General features: G+C 40.5%; 1 protein-coding gene across 5 annotated transcripts in view; it reads left to right on the top strand.

Annotated features, from left to right (window-relative positions):
* The window catches only part of col4a5.L (collagen, type IV, alpha 5 L homeolog), a 93,721-nt gene that overhangs the window by 19,405 nt on the left and 61,477 nt on the right, over positions 1-12,839 (top strand). For all 5 annotated transcript variants that reach the window (XM_018229834.2, XM_018229836.2, XM_018229835.2 and 2 more), the window contains exons 2-4: positions 4,979-5,038; positions 10,412-10,501; positions 12,768-12,812. In XM_018229834.2, coding sequence (XP_018085323.1) covers positions 4,979-5,038; positions 10,412-10,501; positions 12,768-12,812 — 195 coding nt within the window. The remainder of the gene's footprint in view (positions 1-4,978; positions 5,039-10,411; positions 10,502-12,767; positions 12,813-12,839) is intronic.

Here is a 12,839-nt window from a genome sequence, read left to right on the forward strand (position 1 = left end):
TGGCAAAACCACCCAGTTTATACATCTAAGAGCTGTGCTACATTGGGTGCCAGTTCACTTCTATCTGCCCCAAGTCATTAAATACTTACATTGCACAGATTTTGCCTGAATAAAATGGAATTGGAATTGTTTTGTTGTCCCGCATTATTTGAAAAAGGAAAATGACATATACAATACCAATGCCTGTTTCCATCGGGAAATCAGTGAAGCTGCTAATGTATTCACTTACTCAAGGCAGTGATATGTTCCAGTTAATTGAGGGTAAGTTATTGGGGAAGTCGTTTAACTTTAAGGGGACTAAACTCGGTTTGACCTTTTTAAGTGGCACCACACTGTGACTGTGGTTGAATACAGTACCTTGCAGTGCTTGTGATCTCAAATCAGTTGTTTTCTTCCATTTAATAGAGAGGTTCTGCCAAACTTAGTTTGGGCACCTGTTTTTCATGAATAAAGCACAACTTGTGGTGCACAATTACAGAGTGGAAATGTTGTTACGTAAAGCATGCCAATGACATGACAAAAATTAGCAAACAGATTAGGAAACTCTGGAATTACTAGTAGGTCCAGGCTGACATCAACTCCAGGGTTTTGCAGCATCTGTGTGCACAATTGCACATGTTTTATGAGATAAGATGCACTGGCACTCACTCATTTGTCTTTGGTAGCAAAATATAACGGTGCAAATGCCTTTGTGAATAGTGTATTTAATATTGCATCCATTCTAAGACTTTGCATTTGTGCTTACATTTCTAAATGAATGATCCCTGGTATGCAGGTAACACTTGAGAAAAGCTATTTTAAGATTGCAATCAGGGCCGGATTTACATTGTGGATGCCCCTAGGCTCACTACCGTTTGTCGCCCCTGTCCCCTTCCCTTTATTCATGCAAATTTTCATCTGGACTGGAGCAATGGGGATTGGCGCATGGGAAATTTAAAAAATGATTGTATCTCCAGCGCATCCCCAGTGTTTTTGAACCAATGTGGGTGTTGTTGGGCAGCATGCCACCCCCCCTAAAATCCTGCCGCCCTAGGCCCGGGCCTAGGTGGCCTTTCCACAAATCCGGGCCTGATTGCAATAGATGTACATTTTAGCTTTGAAACATTAACTTTTTCTGGAGCATTGTACAATTTTATTCCTGTTCACTCAAATCCATCCAATTAAAATTATCAGGTTGGCTGATCTACAGTAGGGAGACATTGCTCCATAAGGTGCTCCATTTATTAGCCAAGAAAGAATACCCAGGGTGATCCAATCCAGGGCATGAGTAAGATCAGAATGGACCTAAATGTGTTAGCAGAAAGCAAAAGAGCAAAATAAACTTCCCCAGAGTTCCCTGAGTTCGCTATTTGATTAAATAGAATGAATCATAGTAAAGAATAATCCTATAACTGATACATGCTTGGGTAGCTATCATAGCAGCATTAAATCAGTTGTCATAATCAGAATGTCTTGGTGCTCCCCTGCGGCAGTGTCCTGGAAAAGGTTTTTCTGTGTAACAACGTTCCCTCTGAGAGACACATTCCTGGGAGGCTTGTGATTGACTTAAAACACGTGAAAAGCATCTGTGGCCTCAGGGTGCAAAATCCTAAGCACCTTAACAGTCTCTGCATCTCTTATATGGCTTTGCCTTTACATCAAAATAGGTTCAAGTGTTATGTAATGGTTGGGCCAGGGGAATTTTTTTTTTTTATTTATATATTTTTATTTTCAATTGAAAAGTTGACATCATGTACGTGTGCAAACCGGGAACACCCCGGGGCACAGTTATCATTGGCATAGATAGTACTGATGCATACATAAGGTAAACAAGAAAACATATCCATCAAATTGTCAGGGCCAGGGGAATTTAATAGGTGCTTGGTTCTCTTCTGGGTGTCACTGGGTGATGATGATGATGATGAGTCAGTTACATGTTGGGTTACATGAGGTGATGAAGGATGTGACTGGCTCTTCATTCCTTGGCAAGTAATGCTCATAGGTAGGCCTGTTCTGAAAGTGTGGCAGATACATGGCATGGTCTCCAGTGGGAAGGGGTAGGGGGTCAATTCAATAGACAAGTTGGAGAGTATCTGAAATTGGCATTAGGGCTGGCATAATAACCCCTCACTAGAATACATAGTTCTACATCTATAAATACACCCTGCAAGACCGTATGAACCGTAATTGCTGTAAGGGGAAGGAAATGGAGCTCTCATAGATACATGTAGTAGAAATTATTGGCCCTGACAAGATGTTCATGGTAAGAGCAAGATCCCTGGGAGGTGCCACACACACTTTCCAGGAGACAATCGGGAGATCTTTCTGTACTCAGTAAATGCTACAAGCTCTTACATAGACTATGTTTGTAGCACTCACTGACATATCTATATTGGCACAGGCTCTCGTTTGGCTCCTGCAGCATCCCTAACTATTATACGACAGCCCCAGCCTCCACTTTTTCTACAGGTTCTGTTGTCTTGTGATATAGAATACTCCCTGCTGCTGAAAGCTAAAATGTTTTTTGCAGCAGGTGATTTAAAATATTAAAATAAACAGCGTTATCCCCAACAGTGTGTAGGAGGGGTTAAACAGGGCTTGGAGACCAATCACACCAACATAAGAATAAGGCCATCTATAGCGGGGCCCATATGCTGCATAGGGCCACATTCCATCCAATTCAAAGCATTCAGCAAACCTTGTATTTTTTACCAAATATAACTTGCTTTGTGCACATTACTGCCTGGCCGTGCTTTCTAATGGTATAAATTTCACATAAATGCTAAACTTGATGAATTGTGCATAAGTATTTTTCCTTTGTCTCTAAAGGTTTCCATACACAGGCCGATTAATAGCTCCTGACAGGCCGAGTCGGCAGCTTATTGGCCCCTGTTTAGGGTGCTCCAACGGGTTTTCCCGATCGATATATGGCTGAAAGTTGGCCAGATGTTGATCGCGCAGGGTTAAAAATCACTGCCGCATCGATTGTATTGGCTACATTATGATCCGATTGTTGGGCCCTAGGGCCCACGATTGGATCAGCCCGATATCGCACACCTCAATGTGGGCATATCGGGAAAGGATCTGCTTGTTTGGCGAAATCACCAAACGAGCGGACCTCTATGTGTATGGCCACCTTAACAAAAGTTTTAGTGCTGTAACCTGTAAAATATGATGCACGAGATACTCTTCCATGAACTTTTGGCAAGAAATTTAAATCATCAATGGGTAGTTTAAAAGTGAGGTAGGAGTTCCCTCTAGTGATAATTTCAAAGAACTGCAACATTGTTAAAGGAACAGTAACACAAAAAAAGAAAGTGTTTTACAGTAAAGAAAATGTAGTGTTGCCCTGCACTGGTAAAACTGATGTTTATATAAATAAGCTGCTGTGTAGCAATGGTGGAAATTGAAAAAATATGGCACAGGTTTAATAGTGGATAACAGATAACACCATTTTGTTCTACGGATCTTATCTGCTATCTGCTGTGTAACCTGAACCTTTTTTCCCTTGAGTGGCTGTCCCCATTGCTACACAGCAGCTTATTTCTATAAACAATAGTAGTGTTTCTAAAGCAAACACACTAGTTTTACCAGTGCAGGGCAACACTATAATAGTGGGCAGCATCATAAACACTATTAGTACACAGGTCACTTACATGTATAGGTGCAGCACTCCAAGTAAGCATTTTCTCAAGTCAAATTCTTTTATGAATGTACACATGCAGGTTAGTGTGCAAATGTGTGTACTTGTGAACTTATTCTGCAGCAATACTACAGACTCTCTTTATTTAACTATTTATTTAAATATCAACACAGCAATGGTCTTTGTCCTTCACATCAGTTCCCTCTGCCGTGGACCAAAACATATCCATAGATTTGCATCAAGTGTTTTGCATGTTTGGTGTTATTAGTCCTTTAACTTATATTATATGAACTTTGGAAGGAAACCCTTGCAAATATACACAGTATATGCAGTAAGCACCCAGTCATACTCAAACCCCAACACTATCAATCATCCTCCCAAAGTGCCCCTCAGTATGCTATCTCATGCGGCTAACTCTTTTTTTAACTACTTAATTAGTGGAAGCACTGGTAACAATCAGATCAAAGGAATTTCACATTAGATGTATAGTATTGAATGAAATGCTAATTGTGGTACTTATTATTTTTGCAATAATGCTTGAATTAAACCCTCCTCTTTATTAATTTCATGCTGCACTTATGGAGTGTCAGTGGCTGTATAAAGAGCCAGAGATTGGTTGGAGTGGGCCAAGGAAGTGCAATGGTTCTGTGTGCTGGATCACCAGCGGGTTTGCTGTAAATGCTGACGTGCCACCCCTCCGCCCATTTGTGGCTCTTCTTGTTGACGGATTAGGCCAGCAGCTGAGCCAGCATTTCTCCCAGCTTTGAAGATTACAGAGCTAATCGGTTCTCACCATCTGAAGCCCTCATCATGCTTCATGCACATTTATTAATGGGACAACTCATCCAGTGGTACCCAACCAGAATCCCATTGCAAAACAAATTAGGTGTAATAATCATTTTGCCTTTCGTTGCTAGCCTTTTAAATGAGCGTGTAACCCTAAGAACAGTACATCTGGCTGTGTAATACAATGCCAAGCTGATCAGTTCGTCAGAACAGCCAAATCAGTGCCCCTAAATTCATTACCTAAACTCATGTTTTTCAGTAACTACAAAAAAAGTGTCATTTTACAGAGAAACATGGGGTTATTATTATTATTATTACTACATGTACGTATAAAGCGCCAGCATCTTCCAACAGAAGGGCATACACATTGATCATACAGATTACATACAAACAAGCAGCTGATAACTAATTCAAGAGGTGTAGAAGTGTTTCAGCACCTATCAAGCAGTGTTTTTGACAACGGGTCGAGTTTATTACTGTCCATCGCCAGAGACATTGGTGAACTATCATTTCTGGTTGGCTCTTTTCATTTGCACTCTTTCTGATTGGTTGATGTTTCTCATTCCTCAGGCTTGCCAAGGTTGTACATCAGCATCGAAATGTGACTGCAGCGGTGTTAAAGGAGAAAAGGTAAGACTTTCTCTTTTTTCTCAGTCCAAGAAATCATCTCCTATGTCAGTATGCCAGGCTTTGCAGTATGGCCCTTATCAACCCTTGTTCAGGTAGTTCACCTTTAAATTAACTTTTAGGGGCCGATTCATAAGGGTTGAAAATCGAGGGTTAATTAACCCTCGATATTCGACTAGGAATTAAAATCCTTCGAAGTCGAAGGATTTAGCGCACATAGTTCGATCGAACGATAAAATCCTTTGAATCGAACGATTCGAAGGATTTTAATCCAACAATCGAAGGAATATCCTTCGTTCAAAAAACGTTAGGCAAGCCTATGGGGACCTTCCCCATAGGCTAACATTGACTTCGGTAGCTTTTAGATGGCGAACTAGGGGGTCGAAGTTTTTTTTAAAGAGACAGTACTTTGACTATCGAATGGTCGAATAGTCGAACGATTTTTACTATAAATCCTTCGATTCGAAGTCGTAGTCGTAGTCGAAGGTCGAAGTAGCCCATTCGATGGTCGAAGTAGCCCAAAAAAAACTTCGAAATTCTAAGTTTTTTACCTCCGAATCCTTCACTCGAAGTTAGTGAATCGGCCCCTTAGTATGTTATAGAATGGCCAATTCTAAGAAACTTTTCTGTTGGTCCTCATTATTTTTTTGCCTTCTTCTTCTGAGTGTTTCTAGCTTTCAAATGAGGGTCACTGACCTATCTAAAATAAAAATGCTCTCTAAGGCTACAAATGTATTGCTACTGCTGCTTATTATTACTCATCCAGTCTCTTATTCAAATCAGTGTATGGTTGCTAGGATAATTTGAACCCTAGCAAACAGATTGCTGAAATTGAAAACTGGAGACCTGCTGAATAAAAAGCAAAGTTACTCGAAAAGCACAAATAATAGAGAATTAAAACCAGTTGCAAATGGTCTCACAACATTATTCTCTACATCATACTAACATTTAGCTCTAAGGCAAACAAAACATTTAATTCAGTTAGAATGCCGGATACAAGGCTTACAAGTGTGTGGCAAGCGATGGCTACAAAGTAAACACTCCTGTCAGCCTGTACTAATAAGGGCTTGATAGCAGAGATGGCATTATCCACAACTCAGATACTCAAATGTAGGAACGTGCTTTATGTAACATAACAGTCTCTGGCTTTTACACAACCACAGGCCTTCTGTCATGGCAATGTTTTCATTAGTCACTTTCCTTGCTCTACTGGACTTGAAAAGCTTTATGATAGTTCCCAGTTTTGCAATCTGCTTACCAGGCAGAATCCTAAAGCCAGGAGGATCACCGCTAATGTCGGTGGAATGTCCGTTACATAGCCAGACCAATAATAATAATACTATATACACAACTAATCCAAACATTGGGTGATCTATAGAGAGTTAATCAGGAGCAAGGGGAATCCAAAGCCACCCCAGGCACAAGGAATTTATATATAACATGGACATGGATGTTGTCTGGTTTACATAGGTCAGAATGAAGCAGAGGAAGGGGGTGGGGTTGTTATAGCCTCAATACATCTCTACTTAGGTCTCATCATGAATATGGGGTTCAGTTCAAAAATAAATGTACATGAAAGGCTTCAGAGAAGGAAAATTAGGCTTATCAGGGGGACATGCATAATTGGTGTTTAATATAGAAACAAAGGGACCACAGAGACTTGCAACATTAGATTTATGAGAACTAAAGCTTAACCAAAGAACTAGGCTAGAAATGTTGCACATATCTTCCCTGCTAAAAGGTTGTGGTTGGTACAGAAGCCCAAAACATAATGTGCCCATTTAGCATGTGAGTGTCATAGACACTTTCCAAGATAGTGACCCCCTGTGACAAGTTTGAAGTCCTGGATCATTGCTGCTATTGACAAGCTGAGACTTTAGGCTGGTGCAATAAGTTCAGTATATAAAATATCACATTTTTAGCTGTATTCATTTTTAAGGTTTAGTTCTCCTTTAAACCTAAACGCATCCTCCAGCATCCCATGACTAGCCATGGGCCAGCTGAGAGCTGTAGTTTAGCAACAGCTGGAGAACCCTGTGATTAATGGCCCTGCTTCAATCGCTAAATAAAGTATAGGTAATGTGATCCAAGCACTGGCTTCCTGAGTGCAGATGATTTGCTACAGTGCCTGTAGGGCTAAGCAAGGTCTGTTCGCAGCCAAAACTGCACAGTGCAAGGCAGACCGATTTGCAACAGAGGGTGAAGTCATTTCTTATGACACATTGGTACAAGCATTCAACTTGTTGGGTCCTGAGCAAAGGTCTCCTGTGACTCCCCAGCTGTTAGTCAAATAAAACTAAATTTTTCTTGGCACGCATACACTGCACTATGGATATGGGGCATATATAGCTGTGGCTAATTACATTATCTACATTGGAATCCCAAGGCCTTTGTGGAACAACAACAATCTGCTTATTGCCACAACTCACATGGGCATCTTTTATGGTCTTCAGCCATACCAAGTCGTATGCCACCTACCCACTGTTTCACCTGTGTCCACACTATGATAGTAAAGCTGGAGCAAATTCCTTCTTGCAAGAGTGACTGCCACATAGTCATACTTAATGCATACTTATACAGTGTATTTATATATGTGCAGACATATTGGTTTCTGACCTTCAATGCAGATTACATTTAATCCTTTATTAAACAGGCTGGTTTAAGAAAGAAACTTGAGTTCTATAGAGATTTAGTGTTAATAAAGGAGGTAGTACCAGCTACTTAATAACTTGGAAGTTGGCAGCCAGTAACCAACTCCCAGGGTATAAAGCATGCAACTGTCGGGCAGTTGTACTGCTACTTATAATTCTTTTAGGCCTTTGCTGAGGACAAAGCAGTTTGCATAGACTTGCAGTGAGCCAATATTAAACTGTAGCACAGTCACAGTTAGAAAGTATAGTGCAGCCTTCCCAGTGTTTCTATTTAATTCTCATCTCAATGCAGGCATCCTCACGTAAATACATGGAGCATGCTTCTGGTGCCCCTGAATACAGCCTTATAGCAGCAAGCATAACGTGGGGGTGTCACTTCCTAGAGATTCTTTTGTCCTCTATATATCACTATTTTATCCAGCACCCAAGTGCAGAGAGCAGTGAGAGAGAGAGAGAGTCCCCTGATTCTCTCCACCCCCCCTTATATAGGTTACAGGGCCTTGCATCTCTGCAAATACTAGGGAAATAATGGCCAATCTTATGGGTGGCTGGTTAAATTGCAAATTACACTGTAACTATAACAAAATACAATTGACCCCTTTTACAAGTACACTAATTGTTATAGCAAGGACCAGCATCTTCATCTGAAGGCTGGAAAGAGTCAGAATATTAAGGCTAATAATTAAAAAATCATACAAAATAAATTATGGAGGTCAACTGTTTGCTTGAAATAGCAGTATCTACCGTATAACTAATAACATAAATGGAAAAGTGACCTTCCCCTTTAAAAAGAAGACACGGCTTATGTCTCAGACTTATTGATAGAATTAAGTTGGTCTTTTCTGGCTTGCTTGCTAAGCATGACAAGCTTTTATAGAAACAAGTCATTTGGCAACAAGAGCTTGAGCCGATCTGTCTCAGTGATAGGTTGGAATAAGCGCTGTGTTTGATTCCCTGGCACACCAATGTCTAACCATACAGCTGTAAATTAGGGTAATGGGATTAAAGGGATAACTCACCATAAAATAAATAATTCATGTGTGTTGTTTTTTTAATATCTACAGTTAGTTATGCAACTCTCATGCTCTCTGAAGTGGCTGTCTGGATGCTACAACTTAGTAGCTCTAGCAACGAGGCAGCAGTTAGAATGATAGAGGGCTTTAAAAAAAAAGTTGTAACTTTTCTGTAAAGAAGCTTACTTTTTTTTAATTTTGAAAAGATGCTGTTTATGTTTGCAACGTAGACCATAGAGAATACCCTGTGTCAGGGTCAAGCGAGGGTGGATAAAAACTGTGCTTGCACAGTTATTTCAGCAGGGCAGTGATATTTCTCTTACTTGAATAAATCAAGATCAGCTCAGGTAAGAAATATATGCTTGCTACAATGCCGAAAGATCACTGAAGGACAGAGAAAAACAACACAGATGAAGTATTGGGAGGAGAGGTTAGAGCTATGTTGGGCATCACCCATCTAGGTCCAACAGTTCTTTCATTCTGCCCATAATATTCACCTGAATCCTTCAACCCCTGCCTTTACTGCAGTTTTATTTTTTAGGGTAAAAGTTCTGTGTTTCCATGTCCTACCGTCTCCCAGGAGGTCACAGATTTTGCACTGCCTGCAAACGAGTGTCTGTAATACCTTATGCAGAGTCCTAGTGCTTGCAGCAAGTACATTTATCTCAAAAGCCATAAGCTCTGACAGTGAGGTTGCTGGAACTTGCTGGGTTGCTAGGTATTAGGAGGCTGCAAATTTCACCAATTTTTTTTCTTGTTGCCTCTTTGTGCCAATGTACAGTAAATGAATGGAGTTTAAGCATGACCATATGCTCATCTGCTTTGGGCTCTGTGTTAAAAAATGCAATAATTGCAGGAGGAAATGATACCCACAATATAATTAGTCTAAGATAATACCCTTGGGGCAAATCTGTGGTATTGTTTTGGAAGTTTGCCCAGCCAAAGCTTGGAGCACTGTTCTTTGGCAATGTGTTTGTGTATTTTATCAGCCTCCACATTAACAGGGATAAGTGTTGGGTGTTTGTCTGAGACACACTTAACTGCTATGGGCATCTATGTGTACTATGGGATAGAAAGAGCCAGATTTCCCAGCCTGAAGCTACACAATTGATTCTTGAAATGAAAATTTCACGATATTGAACCAGCCTGTATTTTTGATAAATTTTTGCTTTTCCTTCTATTTGATATTATATTGTGGATTGTAGCAGGATTAACATTCAGTGTGCGATTGTGAGCAAAACAGTGAGTCTAAGAGACTTTCAGCCTATTTGTCCAAGTGAACCTGCCTAACTGCTGGCTCATCCAGAGGAAGGAGGACAATCCCAATCTAAGCAGAGGAACACTACAAAATTTACTACTGAAATTTTCTCGACTGTCAGGCTGGTTGGCAGAGCTGACCAGCAGATGGCGTTGACAGTTTCATTATAAAAGCATTGTAAAAATGATTGTAAAGTGCAAAAGTGTTCAGAAGAGCACGCAGAGAAATTTTACATTCTCTTGTTTTGAAGGTTTATATTTTCCTTAATTATCATTTTACAACAAAGTACTGTTAAGAGAATAAAACCTTAAAAAAAAAGCCCCGCACTTGTCTGTAGACTTAGAATTGACATGCAAAAGCTTTCTAGAAAGTTCCATCTGCCATTTTGAGGGCTCCCAAAATGGAGTGACATTGGTCTCTAGAAGCTCAACATCTAATTTCCATCTTTCCTTAGGGTGAGAGAGGCCTTCCGGGGTTAGAAGGACACCTTGGTCTACCAGGATTTCCAGGACCTGAAGGACCGCCTGGACCTCGTGGTCCCAAGGTAAAAAATGTATTGTTTAACAATGTTGTAATTACTTTTTTTTTTACATAAAGGTGGCCATTTTGGCTTTTGGTCCAGCTCTTATGTTTTAAGCTGTATATGGTATTTAAAATAAGTATTGCAATCATAACAAAAAACAAAGTTTAATATTGTGTACAGAAGCATGATTCTATTATAATTATTATTATTAATAATAATAATAATAATAATAATAATATCATAGTGTGCAGGGCTGTTAAAGAATATGTTCTAATGTGATTTTGAAATGTCATTGTTAATATTTGCACCAGGGAATCCATTTCTGGTACAGTTGTCACTATTTTCTTTCTAACAAACTACGCCAGCCCTGTCTTGCTTTATGGCCAGAATTCTGCATATGCTTTTTAGGGCTCGTTTAATTTACTTGAAAAATGATGCACCACAGTGTGTCCACATCATCAGGAGGAGCAGACTTTCTCTGTCGTTACCACCTGCCAGAGCTAGAAATAGGGGTAGGCAGAAGAGGGACATACCTAGAGTGCAGCGGTGTGGGGGGGGGGGGCACTAAACACATTAGTCTTCTGTTTTCCTACCTCTAGTCTTGGCCCTTGAGACCCACGTTTGAACCTCGTAATTTGTCCTCACACAAATGTCCATCCAGCTTGGCCCAGCACTGCTGCCTACTATAGGGCTCCTGTGTAGCATGTATCTTCTGCCACTCCCTAACTTGTGCATCTGCATACCGCCCAACTGGTGGGGCTGTCCCGATTTTGACAGCTCAACCCACAGTCCCAGGTTTGTTACTGAAATGTCTCGACTTTCTCTTTGATCTCCTGCACTGAACAGCCAGTAAAAGATACACAGTGTCTAACTTAACTAGCTTTTGGCAGAGAGCCCAGAATAGATACTTAGATACTTTTGTAACAGTTAAAGATAAGTTGGGAGACTCACAGCTTAAAGGGCAATCCACAAAATATTTTAAAGCTTCATAACCTGCTAAATTTTGTAAAACGGACATGGTAATTAGGGGGTGTGGTCATAAAAATGGACATGGTCAATATTTTTGTCCCTCTTTTTATTTCCAAAATGTTAGAAGGTATGCATCTGAATGACGTGCAAGGTAGGGGATGTTTGAGGGGGGCAGGGGTTGATTGTCTACATGCTTCCCTTCTCCCTCTTCTCAGCATTACAGTGCTGCCTAACACTGTCAGCATTGTATTTATGCAGGGCGCTGCTGTTTTCTGTGCTCTGAAATGGAGAGCAGAGACCCGTGGCAATTCATAAAGGCCTTTTTTAATGCACTTTGCACATTGCCTTCTGTTATGTAAATGACCCCTTTAGAATTAGAGCCACTGTCTCACAAGAAAAAGCAATATCTATTACCCTTTATGTAAATGAATCATTGGCCTTTGCTACACTGATGCCAGTGAAAATGGGAGTTATAGTATATACAGAGTCCAAGGAACTGCAGCACACTGTAAAGATATATCATCATGGTGATTTTATTCGCTCACATGAAAAGTAGACAAAAAGAAGGCAACGTTTCAGGCCTCACTTACAGTATAACCGTACTTATAACCGTTTATACTTCTGACCTGTGGCAGCGGGGCGCCATCAGGGGGGCACAGGGGGTACTCCTGTACCGAGCCCGGGCCTTAAGGGGGCCCGGCTGTGCTGTACTTTTTGAAAGCGCCAAAGCTGTGGCGCCTCTTCTGAAGTCCCGAAAAACGAACTCCCGAAGCGGCGAAAAGACCCGAAGCCACGAAAATAGACGAATTTGAAGTCCTGAAGAGGCGAAAAGACAGGAAGCCACGAAAATAGACGAATTTGAAGTCCTGAAGCAGTGAAAGACCTGAAGCCACGAAAATAGACAAAGTTGAAGTCCTGAAGTCACGAGTTCAATTCTACTGAACACCAATGTGTTTTTTTAAACCCCTGGCCATCAATGTATTATTTTAATACTCTATAGGCCCTGCCACCAATGGGTTTTTTTAAACTTGTAGGGGGCCCTGATATGATAGCTGTCACTGCTGTAGAAAGTCTTCCAAACAGTCTTTGTATGTTCAGTATCAGTAACTAGTTATAATGTCCTGCATTACACCCATTGGCCAACAGAGGGCAGTAATAACAACAGTTTTCCTAAGAGTTAGTCAGTAATGCTGAGTATTATGCAAATTAGGGGGTAAGGTAATACGTTCATAAATAATACTAAACTATAATAACATAACTGCAAACGGCACATGAATGTATTCATATTTTTAGTAATATATGTGGATTTTTTTACTAGGGTGATGGTGGTATTCCAGGACCCTTTGGACCCAAAGGAATACGAGTAAGTAAATCCATTGGTTATATATGA

Source organism: Xenopus laevis, chromosome 8L, assembly GCF_017654675.1.
Source record: "Xenopus laevis strain J_2021 chromosome 8L, Xenopus_laevis_v10.1, whole genome shotgun sequence".
Classification (NCBI taxonomy): Eukaryota; Metazoa; Chordata; class Amphibia; order Anura; family Pipidae; genus Xenopus; species Xenopus laevis.